The 27,326-nt window shown below is 42.6% G+C and overlaps 1 protein-coding gene across 1 annotated transcript in view; it reads right to left on the bottom strand.

Moving 5' to 3' along the window:
• CARS1 (cysteinyl-tRNA synthetase 1) overlaps window positions 1-27,326 on the bottom strand; it is a 736,066-nt gene that overhangs the window by 579,665 nt on the left and 129,075 nt on the right. The window contains exon 5 of the mRNA XM_044059397.1: window positions 16,334-16,430. Within this exon, the coding sequence (XP_043915332.1) occupies window positions 16,334-16,430 (97 nt within the window). The remainder of the gene's footprint in view (window positions 1-16,333; window positions 16,431-27,326) is intronic.

The following is a 27,326-nucleotide window of genomic DNA, read 5'->3' as shown; positions in this document are numbered from 1 at the left end:
AGTTAACAGCATTTTTTCTTAAAGTAAGAAGTAATCTAGCTGTTTAACCCCTTCCCATCCACTTGCTAACATATAGTCTCACATATATATTCCTTCTCTGTCCAGCAAGACTCACTGTTAACATTTTTAACACCAACACATTTTGATTTTCAAATGCCATACAGTTTTAATACATTTCTAACACAAGCATCTTGTATAAATCAGTTTGATATTCGGACATATCATTCTTTACAAAACTCCAGCTGGATATGCTGGCACTAGCATACATCAACACACACATAACAACATATAAACACACCAACATGGACTAAATATCTTACCCAGAAGGGGAATATGCCGCTGCTATGTTAATTGGCTCTACTTGCTTTGAATGAGTTTAAAACCCAGAGGTTTTAGTGTTTTTAAAGATCTGAAGAAGGTCAAGTTACAAAAGTGCCCATCTTTTAATAAACTTGATTTTTATGCCTTGGACCACAGTTATTTCCAGATTCACTGTATTTGAAAGGTAGATAGATAGATATATCTAGAGAGACGTACAAACACATATATATCTATACAAGTGCATGCGCACTTGCAGACACAGACACACACATCCACCTATCCTCAACCCCATTTTTTTCCAATTTACACAGGGGGTCGGGATGTCACTTCAACAGTGACAATCATGTCGAGCCAAGGTTTACACCGCCATGTGGTTGGCCTTGTCATGAAATTTCATCTGTACCACTCACTCGCACACACACCTATGTGCAATCCATCTACTGCACGTCTTTGGAATGTGGGAAGAAACCGAAGCACTGGGAGGAAACCCATGTGACTGCATGGGGGACATGCAGACTCCACACAAAGCACCCCAACCGAGAATCAAACCAGAGAAACTCTTGCTGTGAGGTGACAACAAAAATCTCTGCACCACTGTGGTACCCGATTTTTTATATATATATAGATATATATATATATATATATATATATATATATATATATATGTATATATATATATATATATATATATATATATATATATATATATATATATATATATGTATCTACACACACACAAGCTTCTTTATATAATAAAGAAAATTGAGTGCTTTCATCCATGGTGGTTACACAGTCGAACTTCTTCAGAATGCTTAAAAAAAAAAAAAAAAAAGACAATAGTTGCACATTTAAAACTGTTTAGAGTGGTTGTACCATTTCCTAACTGTTCCACCTGAAAATGCACCCGAGGTTCAGGTTACCACTGAGTACTGAAAATATATCAGCTCGAAGTACTATTTGCCATTTTAATTCTTTTCATTCAAGCAAGAGATTTGGGTTACTGAAAAAGTTACTGACACTCTCTAAGGTCAGGAATTTGTACCCAGTGAAACTGGGGCAGACTGAGCTGCGTCTAGCAAGTGCATTACTGGGATCACGGTGCTGGATGGCTTGCCAATGTTCCTTGCTTCTTCCTTTAAGCTTCCTGTTAGTTTTACCTACCTAGTATGCATCACAGTCCTTGCACATGCATGGGTGTAAACTGCATTGCTAGACTTGCAGTTGTACAGTTCCTTAAGAAGGATGGTGAAACTGGATGCTTGAAGGTGCAGGGTGCGCATGATTAGGATGTATTGACAACATTTTCAGTGACCACATCAGTACATGCCCTATTTATTAAATCTGTGGTTTGACTCAAAGGAAGCTTTGAGGACCTGTGAGCTTGTAGCTGAATGATGAGTGGTTACAGAGTATGTTCCTGAGTTCTTGGTTTTCTAAGACTATCCCCCCCCTTTTTTTTTCAATTATGCTCCTAATATTGTTGGTATCCCAGGAGATGGGTAGAGGGAACCATAAAGGTCATCCGCTCCCTTGGGCAGTTTTGGGGTGCACTCATACTTGAGGATGGGCTGGTATTTTGTGTGTCAGTTGCTGTATACCTCGCTCAACTGTTTGTCCATGAGGGGGTTAGGTAGTGTCTTGCTAGAAGCAGTTGTTTCAGGAAATTGCATTCTAGCAAAAAAGTATCATCCTTGCAGATGATTCTGCTGAGTCGGATCCCTTGCCAAAAGGACTTATATTTACCTGTTTTATTTTTATCAGTCAATAAATTGTTTGATTTTTTTGGCCTCTGATCATCTTAGGATCCTCGGCTCCCGACTTTCTTATTTTAGAAGGTGTCCTTCCTATGGATGTTGGATTGAAATGCTAGGGTTTCTCGATCCAGGGTGATGTCAAGGTCCAAAAACTGAAAGTTGGTCCCCTTACCTGAACAGGTGAATTCCAGGAATTTTAAGATGTATTTCATTCTGGTGATGAATGCATCTAGTTCAGAGTTGGAGTCTTCCCACATGAAAAAGACAGCACATATACAACGTTTACATAGATATATCTTTTCAAAGCCTTTTGTGGTGGACAGGGTTTCATCTTCCCATGGTTTGAGCACTAGGTTGGCATAGGTTGGAGCCACATTGGTTCCCATAGTGATGCCACTGGTTTGGTGGTACATCTTTCTATTGAATTTGAAAAAGTTATTTTTTTAGAACTATGCTGTTTAACAGGTAGATAGTGATGATTCTTTTCCTGCCTAACCGGGTACGTATCCTGAGGTAGCTACAGGATGCCAGTGCACAGCCTGACTATGTCTAGGGTGACTAGTATTTGGTCCCTAGTATTTAACTGGTGATGGTGGAGTTCATTCAGGAACAGCCAGCAATCTTGTAAGTAGACTCCAGAATCTAGCACTATAGGGTTGAGTACTGAGTCCAGGAACTCTGGGATGTATTCTGTTTTAGTTTTTTTGGAAGATATAATGTGTCTACGGGGAGGATTCCTGTTTTTGTGAATATTTGCGATCCTGAAACAGCTTACCTACGTACGGATTGTAGACGGTCATGAAGCCCAATTCCTGTGAGGTAATAAACCTCTCTTGGGGCAGGAGGAGTAGATCAAGATCTATAAGGTGGAACTGGTGGGTCACATGGTCATCAGTAATGACTTTGTAGCTATTGATTTTTATGGAGTTCTTCCTCCATTTGTAGGAGGTAAGCTGCTTGGCCCATCACTTCTTCCAAGTTCCCTTGTCTGCTTTCATGATTCTTAGGTCTGGGTTTGTGCAGATATTGTGGAAGGCAGTCTGTTCCTCCTTGGCTAAGTTAAACCATTTGTTGGAAGGGGGATTGGCCAGAGTGCCTCTTCCCTTTCACAAATTCTGGAAAACACATGCAGAGTATTATTAATGCCTGGATTAAATAAACTTTTGCATTTTAAAACACTGCTTCTGGTGTCATTAACATCATGCATTACTTATTTTACATTTAGTTTTCTTATAAACAATTTAATATCTAGTAACACATCAGTTATGCTAGCTCTTTGGGCTGGGAAGAAGTTCAGTAATTTTTGGAACAACGATAAGGTGGCTGTATCTAAACCGGTACCTGTTAGATTAAATACTGTGCCCATTTGGGACATTTTAATATATATATATATATATATATGTATATATATATATATATATATATATATATATATATATATATATATATATATATATATATATATGTATATATATCTATGGATCAGTGTCATTTTGCCGAAAATCCATTCTGCTGAAAATTTCTGACACAGGGTCCAAATCGCCAAAAATCCATTTCGCCAAAAATTATACTGACAGTGTATCTCCCCTTTTCCCCACTGTAGTGTGTTCTTAGAGTGAGAATATTAAAGTGGGGGGTGGGGGTGGGGGGGTGTTTCTTTAGTCAGCCGATCTGCCGACTAGGCTTTAGTGAAAGTGCACTTTCATTAAAATGCACTTTCGCTGAAGTGGTCATCTACTTTGTTCGATGTAACGTATTTTTGAACAAACTAAGTAGATCCTCATATATATATATATATATATATATATATATATATATATATATATATATATATGTGTATACATACACACACATATACACACACACACACACACACACACACACACACACACACACACACACACACACACACACATACATGTATATATGGATCTACTTTACAAGCTTGAAGTTTGAAAACTTTGAACTGCAAATGGTTGAGACCATAAGATCAAAGTTTGAAACTTAGAATGTTTTGAATGGAGACTGCCGTACAGTGCAAAATGGGAAATTTACCATTTTTCTCACTATAGTAGTGCAGTCTCGGAGTTGGTATATTTATTTAGCAGGGGGTGGTGGAGGGAGAAGGGGGATTGCACCCCTGCAAAAAGACCATTTGCAGTTCAAAGTTTTAAAACTTAAAGCTTGTAAAATAGACCCCTATATATACATACATACAAATATATGTATACACACACACATTGTATACATATATATATATATATATATATATATATATATATATATATATATATATATATTAATATATATAAGTACTAGGCTATCGGCCCTAGAGCCTATACAAGCCTAGCCAAAAAGGTACCCTGGCTTTCGCTACACAACAAAATAATTTTCCTGTGCCCCTGTCGAGCAGAGCCATAGAGGAAAGGTGATTCCTGGGGTGAACTTTCTATTTCCCATCCAATCATCAAGATTTTTCTTCAAGAGTGCTAATGAGGAGCTTTGTTTGATATAGATAGGTAGTTTGTTCCAGAGTATGGGAAGTCTCTGGGATAGGGATCTATCCCTCCAGCATGTTCTGTTTATTGTGGTGACAAGGTTTAGGTCCCTAGAGCGTGTAGCTCGGGGGGATTGGGATTTCTTTATGTGGAGCATGTCCAACAGCTCTGGGTTTGACATAGATTTTTGTATGTTCGGCAGAGATAGCCTCTGAGTAGGCGAACTGCAACGGAGTACAGCTGGATTTTTTTTGAGACGGTCTGCATAGGGCATCAGTTTGAGGCTGCTAATCCTCTTTGTGAGGTATTTCTGTGGCCTTTCCAGTTGTTGTAGAGGTCTTGTGAGGTACATACCAAAAGGGGCATTGTACTCTTTAATGGGTCTAATGAGTGACGAGTAGAAGAGAACAATGACCTCTTTTTTCCTGGGTGAGAAACCTTTTGTGATGAGGTGTGCCACGTAGAAGGATTTCCTGACTATTGTGGCAATGTGATTATCAAAGGAGAGACTACTGTCTATGTGTGTCCCAAGGTCTCTTATCACACTTTTGGTGTTAAGTAGACTACCACCTATGTGGTAGCTCATGGGTACAGAGTTTTTACCAAAGGGGATGACAATGCACTTTTTGATATTGTGCTTGAGGCCATGGCTTTGACACCAGGCATCTGTCTCAGTGAAGCCCTTTTGTAGGATGTCCACATCGTTAGGAGTTTCAATTATGGCTCCTAGTTTGCAGTCATCTGTGAACTTTATTAGCCAAAGACCTTCTGTGTTAGGCTGCACTTCAGAAAAGTAGATACCAAACAGGAGAAGACCCAGGACTGAACCCTGTGGTACTCCACTTGTCACTGGTCTGAAGTCAGATTTGGAGTCTGCTACTTTCACAGTGTGAGTTCTGTCAGTGAGCCAGTTGGCAACCCATCTTGTGACATAGGGATTTATACCTAGTTTAGTGAGTTTATCTATAATTCCAGAGTGGGGGATGGTGTCAAAAGCCTTGGCGAGAGCTAGATAGGCTGTGTGAACCACCTTACCCTCATCTTTGGCTTTGGTGACTGCTTCAAAGAAGTCAATCGGGTTTAGGAGACATGATCTGCCTTTTACAAACCAGAACTGGGTGGGGTCCAAAGTTTGGAGATTACCGATGTCTTTGTTTATACATTCCATGATGATAAGTCCCATGGCCTTGCAGACCAGGCTCATTAGGCTAATGGGGTGATAGTTCCCTGGGTCCGTGGTGACTCCCCCTTTGTGGAGTGGGATAACTGCTGCTGTGCGCCATTCAATGAGCACAAAGCCTAAGATAAGGCTATGATTAAACATGGTGCTTAGGTGGGGTGCCAGTTCATTCTGTAGTTCATATAGAACGCAGCCTGGAATGTTGTCAGGTCCCATGGATGCTGTGTTCTTGGCTTTGGAGAGTGTGGTTTTTACCTGTGCAGCCATGATTACAGGAACTCTGCATTCTTCGGGTATAGAGATGGGCCCTTTAGGGGTAGGGGTGGGGGGAGTAAAATTAGCACTGAACCTATCTGCCACGGTGTTGGCAATATCAGTTAGTTCTGTATATTTAGTGGCATTGTGTTGTAACTTAGAGCAGATCTGAGAGTTGCCATTGAGATTCTTGACATAGCTATAGAATGCTTTGTTGTTGTCTTTAGAATCAGTGGTGATATTGTTTTCATAACTGGCTTTGGAGGATTTTATGAGGGATCTCAACGTCTTACTGAGGCTGACCAGGGAGTTCTTCCAGTCATAGAATTTTACTCTTTTTTGCAACAGTTTCTTTCTTCTGTTGTAGAGTTTGTTTGTGACAGGGGACTACCAGACTGGCTTCCTGTTTTTGGAGGATAGCATCTTGTTTCTGTTAGGGATAGCACGATTCATGCACTCATGTAAGTGGTTATAAAGTGCATTTGTGTAGGATTCAGCAGTCGTACTTCTATTGTCCGTCTGCATGAGTGTCATGACGTTTGCCACTTCTGTCTTAAGAAATGTGAAGTTGGCTTTGAAGAAATTGTTTACGGTCATTTCCCTAAAAGGGGGGTGGGGACGGGATATGGATGTCTAGGCTGATTAGCTTGTTGTCAGATCTGACCAACGAGGATATGACCCCTTGTGTGGAACACTGGTCGCCCATGTTGGTAATGACCAGGTCTAGGATATTGCTGCCCCTGGTGGGGATGTGGATAAGTTGATCCAAGGTGTTGAAATTTATGAATTCCAGAAAACATTGAGCAAAAGAGTTGGTAAATGAGTAGTTTTCCCAGTAAACGGTGGGGTAGTTGAAATTGCCCATTATTAGGGTGTTAGGTTGTACCCCAGTATTTTCCAGTGTATCAAGAAATGAGGAGAGGGAATCCTGGGGTATAGTGGGGATCTGTAGCAAGTTACAATTTGGACTGCGGTCTTGCCCAGAGTTAGTTGCACTTGGATAATCTCGGATGCATTATGCTGAGCAACTAGCCTGGAGGTGTGGATATCCTTAATGAATATGGATACGCCTCCACCTTTAGTGTTTTAGTCCAGGCAAGGTGGCCGAAAGGTGTGGTATGAATTATAGCCTGGTAATGCAAGGGTGCTCTCTGGAGCCTTGATCCAGGTCTCTGCCACTGCACAGATGTTGATGTTCTCCATTTTAAGGAGTGTCTCGAGTGAATGCATTTTGAGGTTTAGACTTCTAGCATTGAGTAGCATTACCCTCAGATTTTGCTTACTTGTACCTGTTACGGTGGTGAATTTGTCATTTGAACCTTGCCTAAAAAAGACACTATGGGGGTGGAAAGAGCCTTAGCCAGTATCTGGAATTCCAAGGGGACAGGTGCAGGCCATCTCTGGCAAAGCATCATGGTCTGTCGATCATGTCGTCCCAGGCAGACAGATACTGGATCCCCTTAGAATGACACCTGGAGTTTCGCCAATTGTTGAATTCAATCATTTTGTCCTTGTACTGTAGTATCATTCTGGGTGATGGCAAATATACATACATACATACACACACACATATAGATATATACATACATGTACAAACCACACACACACACACACACACACACACACACACACACACACACACACACACACACACACACACACACACACACACACACACACACACACACACACACACTTGTGCATTCTGATTTTTTTTGTCAAACAGTATGATGCCATGTTGATAAAGCAAAGGGAGCATGAGGTGCCCAATAAAGTAGTCAAAACATATGCAGATACAACATAAGTAGGAACATGTAATGTGTAAAGATGTTTGTGCCTCAGTTTAAAAGAAATCCTATAGTACAAGTTCAAGAACAGATAGTTGTACCTTTTTTTTTTGCGGTGCTTGTGAGAAATATTTTTGAGTAAAACCGAAAAACAGCAAGCACATTAGCACATTTCAACAACAGTAAGGAAAAAAAAAACACTCATCCTCCCAATGCTGCATGCAGTGGTAAGCAGCAGAACCAGTTCTCTGTAGTGTTAACAATGCTTGGATTGTAGTAGTACATCTGACACCTCAGTAAATGTGTGTAGGAGGGACTGTCAAAGCTATAACTACAAAATGACAATTCTTACAAAAAATGCATTTTTTTTGCTACTTTCTCTGGATGGAGCTGTATAACTGTTGTGAACAGCTTAAAACGGGTTGTAATAGAAATGTATGTAATGGTCATTTAAGACATAAATGCACATACTCCTGCTACAAAATGTGTGTAAGAAGCCTGTGACTCATTTCCTGCCACAGTATCAGAAATAGCAAGGCAAATCATATCCTATGTCTAGTATGATTCATATAATGCATATCTGAAATGGATTCTGGAAAGCAGAAAAATAACGTATTCAAACCATCTCACATTAATACGGCAGGCACTATCAGGCATTTTCTGGAAAAAATATGAAAATTTTGTAAGCACCGCTTAGAGTGATTCTGATGCATTAAGTAGCCCAGAAAACAAAGATAAATAAACAAAAAGGAAAAAAAAAAACACATATACAAATTTTGAGTTTTAAGGTAGACTTTTCCTTTAAGAGAAACAAGAACATGGGAAAGTGAACAATTCAGATGAGGCCTGACTGACACTACACTGGAAACAATCTAGGGCTACTGATAACACCCAGTAGCTAGTTTGCTTAATACCTGTGAATTACAGTGAACATAACTGCAGTCTTCTGATTGTCTGATCAATGCAGAAGTAGTAGCACTTTTGACAGACTTACTGTTATAGTTGCAGTTAGTATTCAGCTCAAAGCGTATTCAGAAAAATTAGGTATATCAGATTACAATGTGCTATCTAGGAGTGTAAAGGGAAAATATGGTTGGCAAGAAGTCTCAAAGAGTTTGCTAATCAAGGGTTCACATCTGGAAGCAATTTATGTATAGCAGTCTGCTGTAGAATACACATGCTTATTTGGAAGCTGTCTTGAGGATTTACCCCAACTGTAGTATATTAAGCTTTTAGTTTAATGACTTTAAGCAAAACTGTCTTATTTTTAAGTGCAGTCATGTTAGTTTACAACTTTTACCAAAGAATGTATATCAAAGACCAGACTGTATATTGTTTGTTTGTGTTTCAACTAAGCTTGAAAAAATGTCATGAAATACAAGAAACAATGCAGCTGCACTGAGAAGTAATGAAAGATATGCAATACAGAACACTGTGTTTCAGAGACAAACCATGCCAGAAAATTCAAGGCTCCATAACTTTCACAAGCGCAGAGTTGAGGCAACTACTGCTGCCTAAATATTCCTTCCATCATGTGAGAGAGCTTAAATGTGCTTTTTAAAACAAGAAACATAGGTTCATAGGTTCATAGGTTTATACTAGGCTATCTGCCCCAAGGCATTTATAAGCCTAGCCCAAATTTTTGTGGCTTACGCCATCCCTTATATGAAAAAATACTGTGCCCATTAGTTTGTTGTGCCTCTGTCCAGCAGTGACACAGAGATGATTCCCGGGGTAAACCTACGATCTCCCATCCACAGGTCAAGATTTTTCTTGGACAGAGCCAGCGAGGTGCTCTACCTCACATGGACCGGGACTCTATTCCACAGCATAGGGAATCTCTGAGTGATAAATCTATCGTCCTATTTATATCCGTGCTAAGGTTTAAGTCGCTTGCTCTAGTGGTTTTGGTGGATTTGGATTTTTTGAGGTGGAGCATGTCCATTAATTCTAGGTTGGACATGGCCTTGTATGTCAGGCACATGTCACCTCTGAGCAGACGGTATGTGACTGGATAGAGCTGGAGTTTCTTCAATCTGGCAGCATATGACAGATTTTGGAGTCCCTTTATCCTTTTGGTGAGGAACTTTTGGGGTCTCTCCAATTGCTGCAGATGTCGGGTGAGATACATCCCGAATGGGGCATTGTACTCGATCATTGGTCTGATAAGTGAAGAGTACAGGGGAACAATGACCTCACTAGATCTGGAAGTGAATCCCTTCATGATCAGGTGGGCAATGTAGAAGGTCTTTCTAACCACTTTAGCAACGTGAGTGTCAAAAGAAAGGCCACTGTCAACCTGGGTCCCCAGGTCCCTGATAACCTCTTCTGTGCTTAGTGGATTGCCACCTATATGGTAGCTTGGGGTTATCTTGTTTTTCCCAAAGGGTATGACTATATATTTTTTGGCGTTTAACTTCAGGCCATGGCTCTGGTACCAGCTATCTGTTTCCGTGAGTCCCTTCTGAAGGATATCCGTGTCCGATGCACTTTCCACTATGGCGCCCAGTTTGCAGTCATCTGCAAACTTTGTCAGCCAAAGTCCTCCCATGTTGGCCTGTACTTCTGAGAAGTAGATGCCGAACAATAGGGGGCCAAGGACCGAGCCCTGTGGGACACCACTTTTGACCGGCTTGGAGTCTGACATAGCGCCAGCAACTCTAACCCTGTGGGTTCTGTCCTTAAGCCAGTTTGCAACCCATCTTGTGACATATGGGTTTACATTTAAGCTGATAAGTTTTTCTACAATACCCGAGTGGGGTATTGTGTTGAAAGCCTTTGCAAGGTCAAGGTAGGCTGTATTGGCTGCCTTTCCCTCATCAATGGCCTTGGTGACTGTTTCGAAGAAGTCGACCAAGTTCAAAAGGCATGATCTTCCCTTGACGAAGCCAAACTGGGTCGGGTCCAATGTCTGCAAGTCCCCTATATCTTTGTTTCTGAGCTCCATTATGATCCTCTCCATAGCTTTGCAGACTAGACTTGTTAAGCTTATGGGGCGGTAATTACCAGGGTCTGTAGAGGCACCGGCTTTGTGGAGTGGGACCAGAGTTGCCGTACGCCACTCCTTGGGCACGTATCCTGTGGTAAGGCTGAGATTAAACAGCTGCCTTATGTGCGGGTTTAATTCCTCATTTAGCTCGTTTAGCACACAGCCGGGGACACCATCTAGTCCCATTGATGCTGTGTTTTTAGCTTTAGAGAGAGCAGCTTTCACCTGCGCATTTGAGATGTCTGGGAGGCTACACTCCGCTGGGATAGGTATCTCTACTTTAGGGGGAGAGAGGGGGGTGAAGTTTGCACTGAACCTGTCTGCCAGTATGTGGGCAATGTCTGTGGGTTCAGTGATTTTTGTATCATTTTGGACTAATTCTGAGCATATCTGGGAGTTTCCACCCAGGTTCCTAACATAACTGAAAAAGACCTTATGATTGTCCTTTGAATCCATGGCAATTTTTCTCTCAAAATTGGCCTTAGTTGATTTTATGAGTGCTCGTATTTTTTTACTAATAATGATTAGGGGTGACTTCCCTTTTATGGATTTTGTTCTATCATGTAATAGCTTTCTCCTCTTATTGTAAAGTTTGTTAATGGCTGGGGTCCACCAGACTGGACGTTTGCCCTTTGTGGAAAGAGTCTTGGTTTTATTTGGGATTGCCTGATCCATGCAGTCCTGGAGGCATTTGTAAGGGCTTCCGCAGCTTGGGTTGTGGTTTCCACTGGCTCAGGGGCCTTGAAGGATACCACACCAGTCTTGAGTAGTGTGAAGTTTGCTTTAGAGAAGTTCTTCACTGTGGTCTTTTTTGTTTGGGGTGGGGCCGGGATATGGATTTCCAGTGAGATTAGTTTATGATCAGATCTCACCAATGAGGGATATACTTCCGGTGTGGAGCATTTTGTCCCCATGTTTGTGATAATGAGATCTAGTATATTTTCTCCTCTCGTGGGAACAGTGACTAGCTGTTCCATGGCATTTGAATTTATGAACTCCAGGAACCGTTGGGCTAGAAAGTTAGGGCTTGAGTAATGTTCCCAGTCTATATTCGGGTAGTTGAAGTCACCCAATATGATGGTGTTTGGAGATACATTTATACCCTCCAGTGTCTTCAGGAAGGCTGTGTAGGGTTCCCGAGTTTGAGAGGGTGGCCTGTAGCATGCTAAAATTTGTAGAGCAGTTTTGCCTATGGTTAGTTGCACCTGGATGGTTTCCGAAGCTTCGTGCGTTGCCACCAACCTGGAGGTGTGGGTATCCTTTATGAATATGGATACACCCCCTCCTTTTGTGGTGTGGTCCGGGTTTAGGGGCCGGAACGCATGATATGAGGTAAAACCTAATAGTGCTGGGGTGCTCTCAGGAGCCTTGAACCAGGTTTCAGTTACAGCACAGACATCGATGTTCTCCATACTGAGAAGGACCTCGAGTGCGTGCATTTTGAGATTTAGACTTCTGGCATTGAGCAGTATTACCCTCAGTTTCTTCCCATTTTTGTTTTCTAGGGTGGTAGGTTTAGAATTTGAGCCTTGCCTAAAAAAGGCACTATGGGGCTGGCAAGAGCCTTAGCCAGTATCCGGAATCCCAGGGGTGACAGGTGCAAGCCATCCCTTGCGAAGCAGCGTGGCTTGTCAAGCATGTCATCCCAGGCAGACAGACACTGGATCCCTTTGAATGACACCAGACATTAAGCCAATTGTTAAAGCTGATCATCTTGTCTCTATATTGTGGCATCATTCTTGGTGAAGGAAGGATACTGCTCAGGGTTAGGGTCATACCTGCCTGGGCTACATAATCAGAGAGCTCCTCTATGTCTCTTTTCATGTAGTCCAGGGAGGTACATCTCAGGTCGTTCACACCAGCATGGACAACGACTGTGTCATATTTGTACTTGCCGTGGAGTGACCCGAGTGCTTGTGTTATGTGGCGGATTCTAGCGCCCGATAGGCAGCTTACTGTGACCCTCTCCTTGTTCAGCCTGGTGAGTGGGACGTCAGTGTGTCTGACTATGGAGTCACCTATGACAAGTATGTTTGGTGTTGTATTTGGCCTTAAGGGCTGTGACTGCTTTGCACACTGCTTTTGTGGTTTATGTGTTGCTTGTGGGGTGTCTTGAGGTAGCAGTTGTTTGGGTGTCTGCTTTGGAGGCCTCTGCTGTTTAGGTAAATTTTTACTCAGAGCCTCCGAGTATGTCTTTGTGTGTTTATGTGTTTGATTCAGTGGTGTGGTAGCATTATGTGAGGCTGGTTTATCCTTATTAAATTATCACGTATGACATGGACAATAACACATATAACAGAAAAGAAACCATGTGGACATAATTTTAGTGGCAAACATTATACATCACAAACCATGCTGATATAATTTTAGTTGCAAACATTATACATCACTTATAATCCATCCAGTCACTGTCAGTCAATTGCATAGCTCATTCAAATCCTGCCTTCTTTTAAATCTCATCCCTCCTCTCCATGTATTGTTCCCACGATTCCCATTTTTTTTCTATGTAATTTGCTCCTACCCTTTTCTAAAGATCTCAGTTCTAGTTGTCGTATCTCGGTTCCTATATTCACTACTTCTAGTACAGTTGGTTTAGACTTTGTTTTCCATTTTCTAGTAATCACTCTTTTGGCAGCCACCATATTTAGACACAGCAAGGCCTCACTATATCTTTGCAATTCCGATTTTGTATCGCAGCTCTAAAAATAATTTCCTTAGTTACACCAATTTGTTCACCCAGTATCTCTAACAGAGTAGTCTTCAGGGAATCTAAAGTCTGCCAACTCATTACACAGTCTCAGAAAATATGTTCCCAATTACTTTCTTCTTCTCATCACACCTCTATTATTTGCTAACTACCTGAGGAAAAATTTGTTGGCGTCTTCTTGGGGTATAAAAATACCTATGTAAACACTTCCAAAGAAATATCCTAAATCATCTAGATTTGTTGCATATTTGGGAGACATGCAAACATCCCCCATTGTTTCTTTGTGAATTGCTTATCCAATCTCTCTTCCCAATCCTTTTTAACCTCCTGTGATTGATTCTTAAAAGTTATCATGCAATATTTTGTATGCTCTACTAATTATTCCTTTTTTTTGCAGCAGCAGCAGCAGCTTCTGTTCCAGATTCTAGTAAAAACTCTACCAGTGCTGGTGTTTCACTTGGGATCCACTACTTCTTACACTCTGGTATCAATCCTTCATAGGGAAGGCAATCTCTAGCCTGCAGGCTAAATAAATTCTTGGTCTCATCCCATTCTACTACCTTTCCCTCTCTAATTACATAAGAGACCATAAATGTTGGTTTCCACTCTAAAGCTTAAAAGGGGCAATGATCAGTAAATAAAACTGACTTGCCCACTGAAAGTGGAACATTTCATGATCGAAGGCCTGCTAGATGACAAGAATGACAATAATGTATTACTGCTAACCATATCCATGGAACTCCTTAATTTGCAAAAGTCAAAGCTATGGCTTATGGTTGGGATGTACCCAACCCAGACCACTATTTGTCACTGGCTATAATACAGTTTATGCTGCAGGCAGAAGTCCTGAAAGCTGTAGCCTATGTTTCCTGTATGCCTTAATGGAGTGTAAGAATTAGAAACTATTTAACAAAATATTTAGTGCATTACATGCGACAATTAACAGAATGGAGCTTACTCTACATATGAAGTACATCATAGTAGACAGACTTAGAGGGTGGCTATCAATGCTGAGTGGCTGAACTTTCCTGATAAGACCTCAATGGGTCATTTCTTCTGCTCATCCCAAACAGCATTGTGGAAGACACAGGAACAAAAATGTACAAAAATATTGTACAACAGATGAACTCACACCAAGAAAAGAACTCTCCAGCCTTAGCACACCTACCCAAGAATGTTCAGGCATTAGCATACCTACCTATCTAGGAAAGTCAATGTTGCAGCCTACTGTAAAATGAAGAGTGATATGCTTGATAACGTATCTCCTACTTTACTAATGACAGCCCATGATGCAAGCTACGCAATTTATCTTTTAAGTGGATAGGACTGAGGCTTCTGGGCAGTCAGAAAATTGCCCATTTCCCTGACATGCTTAGTATCTGCCATCTAGTGTTATTTCAAGAACCTAGCAAGCCGGTTTGTGGACTGACCCACTAGGCTCTTATCATAAGACAACAGGCTCCTGTGAAATGTAAACAAGAGGGGACTGAAATGGAGGAAAAATCTGACATAAGCATGCAGGTATAAAAATGTTAAAATATGGAGAATCAGAATTAAGAAATTGCTAGGACCTTCTGTTAGCAAGCAGAAACGGGAAGTCTAAATCACTTTTTCTACATCAAGCACAATTCCAAGTAGATTAAAAAGACTCAAGGTAGTTACATCATCTTGCAGTCACCCCACTTAAGTACTCCTGATATTGAACAGTTGAGAGGCTCTCTGCACCTTTGATCCCATTATAAGGGGTTCATGATGCAGTCAACATATTGTGATTTATGGCCTGGTGACAAACTCTCACAACTAAGATGCGTTTTCCTTTTCTTATTGATGAAAGATACAGTACCTTGCGTGGATCATTAGCTGAGTCTCAAAGCTATGTCTGCAGTCTTGTGCTTCATGGAGGACCTCTGCCTTTGTAAGCAAGTTATGAGCAAGAAGCCAAGCAAGAAACAACCCACAAAAAGACCTCTCTCAAATATTTTACTATTCAAGGAAACCTTGTCCAGACTAGTGTTTACTGAGAGTAGCTCTTGGAGCCCTGCCAATTGGTAATTGCTAGGTAGCTGGCCCAGTCATGCAATTCCGTCACCTTCAGTTTGAAATGGATTAGAAGAACCATCCTGTGGGATTACCATCTGCATGGTAAAGACTGATGGTTGGATGCAGATGTGTGCGAGTCATGAGCAAGATGAATTCAGCTAATACAGACAATGATGGCATTGTCTGGGACCATATGTCCATGTCACTGCATATTAGTTAATGGTTAGTGATGCAGCTTGTGACACTGTAGCTCTTGACAACACACATTAATTGGCAACCAATAATGTGACTTGCGAGACCACAGCTTTTACCATCACAAATGGTACCTTATTTGACTACCACAAATAAACGGGTGGAGAACTGTAGACTTTTGACAAAACTGAGTTGCGATTGCAGACTACATGGTTTAAGGAACAATAAAATATGTAAGGCACGAATGTAAATGCTACTACTGCTTTAGAACTGAAGGCTAGTGCAGGGCAGCAAGCAACATGCAATTCTGGTTCTAAAAGCCAACACCTACAAAAAACTTCAGTACATAACGTCAGATACATATAAAAATCAGTTTACAGCTAATAGCTAAAGTTGCTACAGCTAACTAAACCTATATTAAATATAAGTAAAACATAGAAGTCAATGCACTTGCCAAGGCTGCACTGCATGCCTCACCTGTTCTCAACATGTTGCGAAGTTAGTTAAAATTAATATTTTGGTGATTAAACAGGTCATATGGTAACCCAAGATGATTCTGACGCAATACTAGACAAAATGCTGCTACAGAATGTGAAAAAAAAAGTCTCACCTTATCGTCTATGTCGGTTATATTCATGCAGTAGAACAAATCGTATTTAAAGTAGTCCTTCAGTATTCTTCTCAGGATGTCGAAAGAAATATAGGACCTGGAAGCAATACTTATATTTTTAGTTTTTCTTGTATTTTGTTAAAATATGTTTCGTAAATCACAAAAGCAAACTGACAGCATGTGTTGTGGGATCCCAATAATACCTATTTGGCAGTAGTTTACAAACAAACTCTTGCATGTCAGCACATTTATATGCCTGCTGTAGTACACAAATAGTGGAGCCATTTTACAAGAAACAGGACAGCAACCTGAAGAGCTCTTATCTGTAAATGCACATAACTGCTGCCATTCACCTTCTATATCCACTTGCTCTCATTCAGTGCCATGGGGGAGGTTAGAACTTAGCCTTGTAAGCAATAGAGAAAAGACAATAAGCAGCCCCGATGGAATGCAGTCCATTTTAAGACAAGTGTGCATGCACACACACACACACACACACACACACACACACACACACACACACACACACACGCACACACACCTAGGGTCAAACTGGGCATTATCAAGCTGGAGGAATCCAGAGGTTCCTAGGCAGAAAAAAAAATTAAACGTGGCAAATACAACTAAATTCCAAAAAGGGTCTCAGTCAAAGAAGGGTCACAGCTAACTGAACAACAAAATCAAGCCACGTGAGGCAGCAGTGCTAATTACTGCACTGCAGTGCTATCTATACCCCATCTTCCACCACTAAAACAGACTGCTTCACCATTGGATAAGGAAAAAAAAAACTTTTGCAACTTCTGGAATTTGTTCTGCAGAAAGTTAAATCTGCATTCTGACCACTTTAGCAAACACCAGTTAAGTTATTGCAGGAGATAAATATAGGATTGCTTCATGTTCTAAAGCAGCGACAGTACTACAGTATTGGTTTATTTTCTTCTGTCACAGTTTTCAAGAGATGCAATTCATTCCTCAGCCTCTGCCCCTTACTAAAAATTAGGTTTTAAATAGGAAACTTCAAATTGCACAGTGCAGAAAACACCCAAGTGCTCACACACTTTACAAAATTTACTGTAGAAAATGGTAGCCATTATTCAACTGATGTATGTATCATATTACAAAATATAAAGAACCATACCAATGAAAACAATAAACCTATTAGTACCAGTACTACTTAGGACATCCAAGATCTTTATGAAAGCATTATGTAATTAATGAAAAGGAAACATCTTTCTGGAAATCCCATACCCATTCTTTATCATCTACACATTTTGCAGCCTGTTCTGTCACTACAGTATCCTACCTTTTCAAAAGAAAAATACGCTGCAGCAAAAGGTGTTGAGAGATGAAGGCTGATACCCAACAAATACAAACTGTTAGAAAAGTTCCATAATAAACAGTCTGGCCAACGAATACTGTTGCAAAGTTATTCCACAGCTACGATTCAAAGTAAACTTTATTGTCATTTAGGACCACACACGTTTAGCCTAAATGAAATTTTGTGCATCAGCTCCTTCTTGAGATTACAAGCAGAAAGTAAAACAACACATACAGGTAAAAGAATGAACACAACTAACAAATACAATCCTACTCCAAGTACCTATACAAAAGAGCAGAAATATTTCCAACACACTGGAATACAGAATAAGTATATCCTCTCCTAAGTTGTAATAACTGTCCCATTTAAATAAAAGACACATTACAGATTGCACATTGCCTAAGCTGTCTAATATTGCACTTGAATGGGATAATATAAATAAATATTGCACTTAATTGAAATTTGTGTGGTATATATTATAGAACAGACTATATGTTTGTAAAAAAAAAAAAAAAAAAAAAAAAAAACTTGGGACTTGTGAGTTTAGAAGTCTGACCGCTGTCGGGTAGAAACTGTTGTTGAATTTGGTAGCCCTGCAGTGGATGCTGCGATATCTTCTACTCGATGCCATATGCTTAAACAGTCCATGAGCTGGATGCATGGTGTCTTATATTATTTTGGTGGCCCTTCTGATGTTTCTTGCAGAGTAACGTTATTGTATTGATAGAAAAGCAGTACCAGTTGCCTTCTCTGAGCCCTCACCACTGTCTGAAGTACTTTCCTTTCTGAAGCTGTACAACTTCCAAACCACACTGTGAAGTTGCTGGTGAGGATACGGTCAACAGTACCTCTGTATAAGGTGGACAAGATATGAGGCGGGAGCTTAACTTTCTTCAGTCTTCTTAAAAAATGGAGGCATTGCTGCACTCTGACCAGCTGGCTGGTGTTTCCCGACCACTTAGGGTTGCCACTTTTCATTGTGGCTAAAGCCGGAGTAAAGCCACACCCCTCACGTCACCAGTAACCCCGCCCACCCCACCCACTCTCCCACCCACATTCTGCCCATTTTGTGACATCACAATGGCATCACCCAGCAGGGAATGCCCTCTTTTTCCATGCATGCTTCCTGCTTTCGGATGATTTACTATGCTTTTCGGCAAAAAAGCATAGTAAATCAGCCGATTTACTAACTCCAACAGTCTTGTTTCCTTTTTGAAACAGAATACCGGAGTTTGTACAGCATTTTCCAAATTACCAGAGAATCAGTTTGATTTCCAGATATTCTGGAAAAAAAACGGAGAGGTGGCAACCCTACAACCACTTGAGATCCTCTGATATGTGTACTCCTTGAAATTTCGCACACACAACCCTCTCTATACTCTGACCATTGATCATGCGCACTGGATGGTTTGTTTTCTTTTTTCCTGAAGGCGTTATTTCTTTGGTCTTGCTCTTCTCTCTGCATGCTCATTCATTCTCCTTTGTGATGAGCCCCATGACTGTTGTATCATCAGCAAACTTGATGATATGGTTGGACTTGTGCTTTGCATAGCGGTAGTATGTCAGGATGGTGAATAACAGTGAACTAAGAATACATCCCTGTGGAACCCCAATATTAATCCTGATACACTTTGAAGTGTTCTTACCCAAACTCGCTCTCTGTGGCCTCTCAATCAGGAAGTCCAAAATCCAGTTACAGAGATGTTTACTGACTCCTATGTATGCCAGGTTTTCTATCAGCTGCATTGGTACCACCGTATTAAATGCCGAGTTGAAATCTAAGAACAGTATCCTCATAGAGTTGTCAATGCCTTCGAGATGTTCAAGAGAGCTGTGTAGCACCAATGATACTGCATCGTTTGTGGATCTGCTGGCTCTGTAAGCAAACTGCATAGGGTTAAAATCAGGAGGGAAGGCCCAATGACAAATGCTTTTTGATCAGCTGCTCGAAACATTTCATAACAGTGGATGTCAGAGTGACTGGCCTGTAGTCGTTAAGGCTGGAGGGGGAGGTTTCTTAGGCAATGGAATGAGGTTTGTTTCCTTGTAGCATGAGGGTACTTTTGCCATAGCAAGACAGGTGTTAAATATCTCTGTGAATAGTGTGCACAGTTGATCAGCACAGCCTTTTAACACCTTGCCTAGTATGCTGTTTGGGTCAGCAGCCTTCCTGGGGTTTACCTTCCTTAGTTCTTTCCTCACCTCCTCTGTACTGAGTGGGAGCACACCATTCTTCTCATCAGTGGGTAGCTTTAGTGCCAACCTGTTGTTTCTCTCCTCAAATCTGTCAAAGAAGGTATTCAAACTGTCCAGGAATCCGATGCAGTCTTCACACTGTGCTAACCTGATTTTGTAGTCCGTGATGTCCTGTATTCCTTGCAATAATCTCCTTGCATCCCTCATGTCATCACAGTGGCTCTGCACCCTTCTGCCATGCTCCCTCTTTACCCCTCCTCAGATTACCTCTTGCTTCCATTAGGGCTGCTTTGTCCTTATCCCTATAAGCTGCATTTCTCGCCTTCAGAAGCCCATATACCTTGGGGGGTATGCCATGGCTTCTGGTTAACTCTGACAGTGATGCTCTGGGTGCTTGTTACTTCATCAAAGCAGTTTGAAATGCTTGACATCACAGCCTCTGTGTATTCATCTACATTCAGATGCTGGTTCACCGTGGCCTACTCCTTGAACATATCTCAGTTTGTTCTTTCAAAACGGTCTCTGAGGACCTCCATGGCTCCCTTTGGCCAGACCCCGATTTGTTTCTTCATGGGTTTCCTCTAAATCAGTGCTGGTTTGTAGGCTGGGGATAGCAAGATGGTATAATGGTCAGAGTTTCCCCATTTGTGAAAGTTGCACTGCCTTGTAGGCTTTCTTTAAGTTTGTATACACACTGGCCAGGATATTATCACTCCTAGTAGGGATGTCCACATAGTGATGATAGTCTGGGAGTACTTCTTTCAGATCTGACTTATTAAAGTTCCCTGCTACCATGTGTACAAAGTCAGGATTTTTGCTCTACAGCTCACCGATATGACTACTTAGTTTATTTAGAGCCTTGGTGGTATTAGCACTGGGTGGAATATACACCAGCAACTATTACAATGACCCCATTCAGTTCCTGGACAAGTAAATTGGTCTACATCTGATGGATAGAAGTTCTCACAGCAGTGTGATAGTAAGATTCCACAGTTACTGTGCCATCTTTTGTTGACAGAGTAGTAGATTCCTCTTCCTCTGGCCTTTCCACACAGTGTTTGGTTTCTGTCTCCACGAAACAGTGTGAGACTCTCTAAATTTACTGCACTGTCATTTATCTTGCCATGTAGCCATGTCTCAGTAAATTAAATAAACAAGTACATCTCACCATGTTCTGACTACAGAGTTCCAGCCTAAATTAGTCCATCTTGCTATCCAGTGATCTCACATTAGCCAGAAATATTGTTGGTAGTGCAGGCCTGTAAGGATTTGCTTTTAGCTTTAACAGCAATACCTGCTCTGCATCCTCTTTTCCTTGTTCTTTGACATCTTTTTCTCTTTTTCATTGTCCAGCATGATCCAAAACCTTCTTCTACCAGTTTCAAGCATAACAGAGTATGTAAAGTTAAAATACCCTGCTGTTGTGACTCAGTGAAAGTAGTAGGCCCCAGATACACTACAGACTTCAAGGCATCAATCCAGCAACATGTAGATGTCGACTGTTTAATTTCAAGTAACTTCTGTCTGCTATAACTTACTGTACCTTCAATCGGAAGTGCAGAAACAAGAAGTTATGTACTCAGCATAATGTTCAATGTATGTAGTCCATTTTGCCTCACATTCTTACCGGTGGGTTCGGAGCCGAACCTCAGCTCCGACTCGGCCATACTCTAGCTCGAAGTCTTCAATTGGCTCGTGGCTAAGAGGTATCCCATGCTGCAATGCACCTATCCCCCAGATCTTGTTTGCTGTGAGCTCACAAACACACACAAACATGCTGAGAGGAAGAACCAACTCAACATATCAAGAAGGAATGCTGAAAACAGAGACTCGACCTCTAGGTCCTCCAGGAGGGAGTAGGTGGGTAGGTTAGTAAGAATGTGAGGTGAGATAGACTACATACATCGAACGTTATGGTGAGTACATAACTTCTTGATGTTATGTAGTCCAATCTCGCCTACATTCTTACCAGTGGGACAGTGTCCCTAGCACCTAGACCTTGGGCGGCTCACTGGAAAATACTCCTGAGCACCGTGGAACCAAATGAAGATCTGCCCCTTGATACCAGATCCAATTTGTAGTGACTAATAAAGGTGTGAGGAGATGCCCAAGTAGCTGCAGCACAAATATCATAGGTTCATAGCTAGGTACTAGGCTATCAGCCCTAGGGCCCATACAAGCCTAGCCAAAAAATGTACCCTGGTTTTTGCCACCCAAGAAATTTATTTTCCTCTGCCCCTGTCGAGCAGAGCCACAGTAGTGATCCCCGGGGTGAATTTCCCATTTCCCATCCAATCATCAAGATTTTTCTTGAAGAGTGCTAATGAGGAGCTCTGTCTGACATAGATAGGTAGTCTGTTCCAGAGTATGGGAAGTCTCTGGGACAGGAATCTATCCCTCCAGCATGTTCTGTTCATTGTGGTGACAAGGTTTAGGTTCCTAGTGCGTGTAGCTTGGAGGGATTGGGATTTCTTTAAGTGGAGCATGTCCAACAGCTCTGGGTTTGACATAGCTTTGATCACCCCTGAGTAGGCGATATGCGATGGAGTAAAGCTGTAGTTTTTTGAGACGGTCTGCATAGGGCATCTGTTTGAGGCCAGTAATCCTCTTTGTGAGGTATTTCTGTGGTCTTTCCAGTTGTTGTAGATGTCTTGGGAGGTACATACCAAAAGGGGCGTTGTACTCTATATAATGGGTCTAATGAGTAATGAGTTGAGGGGAACAATGACCTCTTTTTCTGGATGAGAATCCTTTTGTGATGAGATGAGCCACGTAGAAGGATTTTCTGACCACTGTGGCGATGTGATTATCAAAGGAGAGACTACTGTCCACCTGTGTCCAAAGGTCTCATCACATTTTCGGCATTAAGTAGACTACCAGCTATGTGGTAGTTCATGGGTACAGAGTTTTTACCAAAGGGGATGACAATACAGTTTTTGGCATTGAGCTTCAGGCCATGGCTTTGACACCAGGTATCTGTCTCAGTGAGGCCCGTTTGTAGTTTGTCCACATCGTTAGGAGTTTCGATTATGGCTCCTAGTTTGCAGTCATCTGCAAACTTTGTTAGCCAAAGACCTTCTGTGTTGGCCTGCACTTCAGAGAATCATCCATAGACATCCTAGCCTGAAAAGCAGTAGAAGTAGACACCGAACGTGTAGAATGAGCCTTTACTTTAAAGGGTAATTCCTTGCCATTTGAAGTATAGATGAAGGAAATGCAGCTAGAAATCCATCTGGACAGAGTTACTTTAGAAACTGAAGTCCCTAGTCTATTGTCTGAAAATGAGAGAAAGAGTTGATCAGATTTCCTAAAATCTTTTGTTCTATGTAAATAGAAATGTAATTGTCTGTGGACATCTAGCTGATGAAACTTAAATTCTGCCTTCTTAGAGAATTCAGGGAAAAACACAGGCAGCTCGATAGACTGGTTGAGGTTGACCACTGAAGCAACCTTAGGCATAAAGGAAGGATTAGGTCTTAGTGAAACCCTATCCTTGTGAAATACCAAGTAAGGGGGCCGAACCGATAAAGCTTGGAGTTCAGAGACCCGCCTAGCCGAAGTGATGGCTATCAAAAAGACGGTCTTCCAAGACAAAAACTTAATGTCACAGGTTGCTGCGGGCTCAAAAGGAGGCAAGGGAAGCTGCTGTAGCACAAAATTAAGGTCCCATGGCATTACAGAATCAAAGAGCGGAGGTCAAAGTAGCATAGTCCCTTTCAGAAAAGCCCTACAAAGTCTGTGTGCCATTAGATTGGGTTCATTAGCAACATGAAAAGAAGAAATGGCTGCCAACTGCACTTTGATAATTGCCGCAGCTGATCCCTGGCTAAACAGTTGAGAAAGAAATTCTAAAACTGATGAGATGGGAGCTGTATAGGGTTCAATCTGCCTTTCATGAGCCCAAATGGAGAATCTCTTCCACTTACTGGAATAAATCTTCCTAGTAGAAGGCTTGTGGGAGGAAGACAGAATATGAACCACCTCCGGTGAAAATTCATGAAGCTTGACTAGGGACGGAATTGGAGCAGCCATGCTGTCAACCTGAAGGTCTGAATGGAGGGGTGGAACTGCCCTGACATACGAGTCAACAGATCTGGCTCTGGGTCAAGAATCCACGGATCGTCCATTAGATAAGGGTGAAGAAAAGGAAACCAGATCTGATGAGGCCAGTGTGGTGCAATCAGTATCATTTTGCTTCCCAAGGACTGTGCTTTCTGAATAACCTTCGTTATCAGGGGAATTGGACGGAAGGCATAGAGAAGACCAGAGGGCCAGACATGAACTAGAGTGTCCCTGGGTGCTTCCCCCTCCGGGGGAATAAGAGCTTAGTAGCTGCTGCATTTGGCATTGAGGAGGCTGGCAAATAGATAGCAGCAAGGCTGACCCCATCTGCGGAAAATCCGTTCCGCCACTTGTTCGTTCAGGGATCATTCGTGAGGCATCAGAATAGCTCTGCTCAGCCTGTCGGCAATCATGCTGGACTTCCCCAGTATGTGCATTGCCACTAGAAAGCGCCGGGAAGATACTGTCCACTGCCACACTTGAAGTGCCTCTCTGCAAAGGGATATGACCTGGTTCCTCCCTGTTTGTTCGGATACCAGACCACTGACATGTTGTCTGAATGGACTGCAACTGTCCCATGAGGAAGAAAGCTTTGAAGTGCTTGCAACACTAACAGCACCGCTCTCATCTCTAAGACGTTAGTATGCAAATGGATCTTGTGTTCCTGCCATGTGCCTTGGACTGTCCTGCCGAGATAATGCCCCCCACCCAATCTGGGAGGCATCCGTGGTCACAGTGGCAATCGGAGAAGGAAGAACAAAAGGCATACCCGCATTGAGATTGCTGGCCTGAAGCCACCAGCGCAGATCCTGCCTGCACCTGTCGTTATTACAATAAGATGGGAGAGCGGGAGATGCTGAAGAGACCATTGGGCAAAAAGTAGCCACTGAAGAAGCCTCATGTGAAGTCTTGCAAGAGGCACTAGCATAATCGTGGCAGCCATGGTCCCTAACAACTTGAGGACCACTTTTGCCTTGACCTTCTTCAGTGGTAGTAGAGCATAGACCTGCTGCTGTAAAACCTGAATTCTCTCTTCTGGCAGGAAAACCCTCATGAGCACTGTGTCTAATTCGGCGCTGATAAAGTAGCATGCTGCGAGGGCAACAATGCAAACTTTTCCCAATTCAAGGTAATTCCCAGACTTTGGTACAGTGCAACAGTGGCGTCCCTGGTCTGTAGTAGTAGATGCCTGGTGGTGGCAGACAGGAGCCAGTCATCCAGGTACGGGAACACTTGGAATTCCAGACGTCTCAAGTGAGCCATTACAACTGCCATGAATTTGGTGAACACTGTGGGGGCTGTGGTGAGACCAAAGGGCAGGGCGCGAAACTGAAAATGACTGGCTCCCAGCTGGAAGCGTAGGGGACTTCTGGATGCCCTGTCCATTTTTATATGGTAGTAAGCATCTTTGAGGTCGATGGAGAACATCCACACATCTTTCCCTAATAACGGGAGAATTGACTGTAACGTGACCATGTGGAACTTGGACTACTCGACATGAAAGTTCAAACGGCTGAGATCCAAAATGGGTCTCAGGTCCCCTGTTCTTTTCAGCACCAAAAAGAATCTGGAGTAAGTCCCTAATCCTACTTGGTCTGAGGGGATGGGCTGGATGGCTCCTTTTAACAGCAACTTTTGAACTTCTAAGGTTGCGGACTCCCTTTGACTGGGTGGGATGTCTGGGATTCTTTTGTTTGGTAGGGGAGATGAAAGAAGGGGAATATGATAACCTCTGGAGATTATCTCTAATACCCACTCGTCTTGGGTGATGTCTTACCAGGCTTCTGGGAATAGAGAAATGCGACCCCCGACTGGCTCCAGAGACGCACAGTTAGGTCTCCTCTCAGGAGCGCTGGTAGGGAGAACCACAAAAGGAATCGTGGTCCCCCTAGTTACACGAGCCTCCTCTGCCTCTAGGGCAGCATCTACCTGAATTTCCACCCCCTCCTCTGCCTCTGGAGGAGGAATCACTCTGTACACCGTGAAAATACCTCTGTGATTTTCTGAATCACATTTTTCCACCTTTCTGGCCCTTGGGATAAGGTCTAGAAGGCATGGAAAAACGGACTCCCACGACAGACAGGGTTTTTCCTTCCTGCTCGCACCTAGTAAGAGTGTCCTTCACCTTGGTTCCAAATAAGGACAAACCGTCAAAGGGCGCGTTGGTGAAAGGAGACTTGAAGGCCTCCGTGAAGTTGCACAGGCGCATCCAGGAGCGTCTCCTAAGAGAGACTCCGGAACCCGCATACCTGTTCACTCCATCAGCTGTGTACAAGATCAGCCTCATGAAGGAGTTGGTAATAGAATTTAGGGTAGACATCTGAGCATTGACTGAGCCACAGCATCAGAAACGTTACCCTGTACAGAATCTCCCAACTCCTTTAGGAGATCTCTTTGGAACCGTGTAAAATACGATAAATAGTTCAGAGACTGCAGTGTAAAGGCCGCTGAAGAGAACACACGCTTCCCATACCTGTCCATAGCCATGGACTCCTTGTTAGGGGGATGGACGGCAGATGAAGTTTCTGCAAGTTCCTTCTTGGTGGCTGCTGCCACCACCATGGCATCTACTGGAATGCCTTTTGTAAGAAATTCTTTATCAGGGGGAGCAGACAAAAACGTGTTGGGTCTCCTAGGGACCGGTTCCACAGTGTCCAGAGTTTCTCCACACCTTTCGACAAATGAGATCCAGGAGATCGTCGAATGGGGGAGAAACCCAAGAGGCGGAGGGTTGGGACCCAAAGGCCTTCAGGAACACAGACTCCTCCCCAGAAGGGGCTTTAGATGACCAGTCACCTCTCTGTCTCAGTATTTCCAAGATATCTGAAAAAGAGATATCGTCAGAAGATGACTTAGGGGGCCTCTCTGACTCCCCGAGGTTGGTGTCAATGTGCTCCCTCTTGCACATTCTCTTTCTGGGTGGCTCCTCGGGTGAAAAATCCGGCGAGGCCTCAGAAAGCTGGGGACCACTCATGGAGGTATCCTGAGGCCTTAAGTCTCCACTGTCCCTAGATAGAGGGTGATCTGATACTGATATCAGTGCTGGAGGGGAGAAGAGTGCCGGTGCCATAAGATGCGCCACCTGGGAAACTAACTCGGGTTGCAAGAATGGGAATCTTGCATGATATCACTACACCAGCAGCGCCACTCCTCATGACCTCGAAAGCTGATCCCCCCCGGCTCCGAAGGTCAACTAACTGCAGAAGACACCCTTGGAGCCGAGGAAATAAGGTCCAAAGCCGATGTCAAGTCCACGCTCACCCAAGCCGAAGCGCCGAGAGGAAGGTTCGGAGCCAAAGATCGACCCGATACCTCCCTCTCGGCTCCGACTGGCAAACCGTGAATCCTGGACCCCGTGGACGGCGCAGATGGGGTCGGAGTGGAGATCGGAGCAGAGATGCCAGAATGGGCTACTGG

Source organism: Protopterus annectens, chromosome 17.part0 (assembly GCF_019279795.1).
Source record: "Protopterus annectens isolate FY-2018-M chromosome 17.part0, PAN1.0, whole genome shotgun sequence".
In the NCBI taxonomy this organism is placed as follows: Eukaryota; Metazoa; Chordata; order Ceratodontiformes; family Protopteridae; genus Protopterus; species Protopterus annectens.
The sequence above is the reverse complement of the archived record's forward strand: the minus strand, read 5'-3'. Positions and strand labels throughout refer to the sequence as shown.